This window comes from Plasmopara halstedii (genome assembly GCF_900000015.1).
Source record: "Plasmopara halstedii genome assembly, contig: Scaffold_323, whole genome shotgun sequence".
Taxonomy (NCBI): Eukaryota; Oomycota; class Peronosporomycetes; order Peronosporales; family Peronosporaceae; genus Plasmopara; species Plasmopara halstedii.
Genome location: NW_020187244.1, coordinates 1,720,310 through 1,724,636, shown reverse-complemented (window position 1 = coordinate 1,724,636; position 4,327 = coordinate 1,720,310). Strand labels below are relative to the sequence as shown.

Sequence of the window (4,327 nt, the reverse complement as noted above, 5' to 3'; positions counted from 1 at the left end):
ATTCTGCCAAAATGCTATTCACCAGCGATGATGCAGTGGACGAAAACGAAATCAGCAGGCTTGCTTATAGATAGCGACCACATACCATATGATATCGCACAAGAAGGCTTGTTTGATTTCAGTGATCTTGTGACAAGCATCGAAGAAACAATTGTAGAGGGCGAGACTATATTTGTCGACGGATTTGGCGCGGTTGAATCGGCCGGTTCTGTTGGAAAGATGATTCATATGGTTGACGTCTTATGCATATCAGCACTCAACAGAAGCTTGCTGACTGTCGGCAAGTTTGCAGAACGAGGCATGGGCGCGGATTTTTGCGCTCGTCGTGTGTTATCCAGAACAACGAACAAGCGGTTTTATCGGGACAAGAACCGGCAAAGCGTACATGCTCGACTGCGAGCAAGAAGGAGCATGTTACGCTGCTTTATCCAGAGCTGAAACTCAATGGGAGCTTTGGCAGGCTCTAATGGAACACGCAGATAAGGATACTTTACTCAAGACATAGCGCTACAATAAAACCAGCCCGATGAACACGCAAACAAAAACATTGTGTGCCGGGCGTTGAAGGGTAAGCAGACAGTCGCGGCATTTCCTTCACTTTTCATGACAAAGGCAACGCATTTTATAGTGTGCGTGCGTCCAGATAATATGAAAACATGCCGTCTCCCTCAAATGGATGAGTTGTTGCGACTTTCTTGATCGAGACCAAGAGTGAAGAAGGTTGCAATTAAGAAAATCCAAGAATCTGTACTATACAAATCAGTGGAATATTTGTCTCACTCATATGTTTGAGTTCCGAAAATGTGGTAGAATCCATAAACAAGTCAATGAGAGTCAAATGTTGTCGAGGCGGCATCGTCCACCGACGTTCCGTTCTATATAGCCCTCATATAAGGAGGTGGCAGAAGCGGTGAAAACGGCATTTGATATGATTAATGACTTTAGCCCCTCCTAACATCAAGCATAAAAGTTTGCTTTAGCGATGAAGCCTTGGGGCGATCGCTTGCACGTGTTCGGTTCGAAGGGTTATTCTCATGTTGACGAAGCAAAGAAAAGCAAGCTCGAACCTTAGAGCTTAAAATGTATATTGTTTGGTTAAGTCGGAAATGCCATTGGTTATCGCACGGTTGACTTGAAAAATTCAAGTTTAAATTGATTGGATTGCTTTGTGAGGTTGGATAAGCCTAAAGTCTGCGATATTGACGATACGCAAGGGCTATAGCACGAAGGGCCATCCCATTTATAACGGATGACATTATTCAGAGCCAAGTGGACCGACACTCACTTCTGAGTGAGCTTATGAAAACGGTCGAAACCCCATTCCTAAACATCGAAATGGACGATGATGAGACTACACCAAGCGTCAGCTTACTGCAGCTGATGCCTCTCGGCTCTGTTGAATTCACGTCGGAAATATCAGGGTATCGCTTATCTCTTCATACGCGACAAGAAATCATTTTTGGTGTTTCAGCCTTTAGTGGAGCTACCAAGACGAGTATATAAGCCGATATGTGTGCTAAAGAACGGGTCAGTTGATGAAGAGGCAACAGAAGACAGTGGTGGCCCACCAATACCTAATTGTGCCAGGACTGACAAAGCCGGGCTCACTGCCGATGCTGCATTTACGCAAACGGTGAGAAGTGAGGATGATACGGATATACCGACTACACATGCTCAAGCACTGACAAGCTATGATGGAGTCAAGCAACGTAAAGACATTGAAGCTACGCTTCGCATCCAGTAGCAACACTCAAAGTCATTATCAAGGACAAGAAAAGTGTAATCGCACAATTATTTTAAGTAAACCTTTGCCAGGACGCGTGGTCAAAATGACACTAAAAGGCGTGACTTGTCGCGGAGGGTCTCGAGCAAAAATATGGGATAGTCTCTTCAAGACTTCTTCAAGACTTCTTCCAGTCGTCAACATAATTTCAATCCAGCAGATACTTGTGGTGTCTATCGAATACGACTATAAAATGGAGCAGTTATTGTTTTTTCTTAACAGTGTGCTGACAGCCAATATCAATATGAAAGTTCCACTGGTATTAACGATGCTCAGATATACGTGTGCAGCTGATAATGCTACCCAAAGGGTAAGGCAAGCAGCAAATGTCTGAAATTCACAATACATCGTGTCTTTGTACAATGTATTCAAGGTCTGCGGGGGGGGGGCAATACATTATAGTCAAACAATTCATAGGGAAAGGTTTGGACTGTATGAAAATGATATGATTGTTGCAGCAAAAACAAGAAGAGGGATCAATCAGGTCAACAAAAGGTTCAAAAACGCATTCGAAATGGATGAACCGAACAAGTCGTAGTTAATTTTGGAAGTGGAGATTGACCACGACAGATCGTCCAAATTACTTATGACCAAGCAGACTTGCTATATCGACAATGAGATTTAGCAAATTAGTCAAAAAGATGCCAAAAGTGTCGACATCCCGTGCGCATCGGGATTTAATGGTCGTCAATACAGTTGAAACGATTCGTTTGGCCGTATCGATTGGTTGCCTGCTGTTTATCACGACATGTAATCGACCGAATTTTGAATAAGTGATACACAGCAGTCACGTTTCCTGGACAATCCCGGACTGCAACATTGGAATATAGCTATCTGCTTGCTACACTATTTTAGGAGTACATGCCAAACCAGAACATATACCGAGGCAGTGATAAGACTGCGGTTAAGGGATATTCAGATGCTGGATGCGGCAGCAATGCCGATGATAGAGGTTCGATTTCAGGAGTTATGGTCATGATTGCAGGCGCGCCACTGGTATTCGATACAAAGTACAAGCGAATCGTTGCTTTTGCTCGGTAGAGGCCGAGAATATGGCTCTCAGTCCATGCACTCAAAGCGCTTTCTGTAATAGTGCAATGCTCAAAACCATGTATCAATCATGAACAAGTGGAAGGTACACAAGTTTTTGAAGACACCATGGAGCGATTACCTTGGCTAATAACGCCAGATACCGTTCAAAACATATCTTGTGGACATAAGGCGCCACTTGATAAGTGAGACATACAAGAAGGGATCGACTGCATAGACACGAACATTCAGCTTGCAAACATGCAGACGAAGGAAGTCGGAACAAAGCTGCTTGCGTTTATGCGCAAGACAGCGGGTATCAAGACCAAGATAATGTCGAGGGGCAACAAGCATTGACGGCGAGTGAGAGTGTCGAGATGACGCCATTCAAAACCGTCTAAAAGCGATATTGCAGCTATACGTCTATTTTCATTCATAAATTTACATTTTTACGTACAGAAAACGAATTCAGATTAGCATAGTCCAAATGTGCTGTGTATTTTTCTTAACACGGCTATACCATCTGGACCTTTACACTGCAATTTTATCGTTGGAGAAGTTTCTTAAGGTTGACCCTGATCTTTCTTGTTGTAGTCGAGTTCAAAGCTTTTCTGTGCAAAGTGTACATCTTCATTCAGGTTTAGGCTAAAGAAAGTGAGTCGGCTTTATCGAGTGAGGCGGTATTTTTATGTTTTGGGAAGTTGCTTAGATTATGCCGACGCATAAGTTGTCTTCCTTAAATATTTCCGAGTTTACGGTGGGTATACGGAGACTTGTTCTTGAAAGAAATCGAGACGGGGATCACTGGATCATCAGCTTAATTAAACACTGCACAACACAGAAACTGTACTCAGATGAAGGTAGATGTTTGGTGGTCAAGTCACTTTGATACTGAATTTGTACGTATTCATCCCACAAAGTTCCGCCAGTCAGAACTCGAAAGGTCCTGCTGTGAACAAGACTGTTCATATTAGCAACCCCTACTGCGCCGCAGCTTTGGCTCCTACTTCTCTCTACCAACTGACGCGAACACTCTTTTGTCAGTCAACACGCCTTGAAATGCCATGGAAGGTCTGCATACCCCGTTTCAGCGCGGCCATTGTGCCCGACTCGGCTTAGTTGTCACTGAAACCGACGAGGCAGCAGGCGCCATGCGGTCGGTCACGTTTGAGCTCTGTCTAAAATTGGAAAGCGAGGCTGAACCTGGCTCTGAGCGCTAGCGGAACTCGCGCGCACGGTCAGTTACGACTCCGTTGCGTTGCGATAGGTGTTGGTTTTGTTCTTACTTATTAATAATTTCTTGATTTATGAGTTATGATTATAAATTTATAATTTTAAATAGGGAGAATAAAAAAATGCCCCAGCTTTTGCCATATATAAAAAAATATCCCAACTTTTCAAAAAATGAAAAAATACCCCAGCACGTAAATTATCACCGGGGAGCCGTAATATAACACAACAGAAGATGTATTGTATTAGGAATGAATTAGCATAAAGTAACAAAATACCCCACAT

The 4,327-nt window shown here is 43.3% G+C and overlaps 1 protein-coding gene across 1 annotated transcript; it reads left to right on the top strand.

Annotated features, from left to right (window-relative positions):
* Positions 1 to 3,676: 3,676 nt before the first annotated feature.
* PHALS_08835 (uncharacterized protein) lies at positions 3,677 to 4,032 on the top strand (the record flags this gene model as incomplete). Its single annotated transcript, XM_024724255.1, has 2 exons — positions 3,677 to 3,851; positions 3,932 to 4,032. The coding sequence occupies 2 exons, from the start codon at positions 3,677 to 3,679 to the stop codon at positions 4,030 to 4,032; spliced, it is 276 nt and encodes a 91-aa protein (XP_024575150.1).
* Between the last annotated feature and the right edge of the window lie 295 nt (positions 4,033 to 4,327).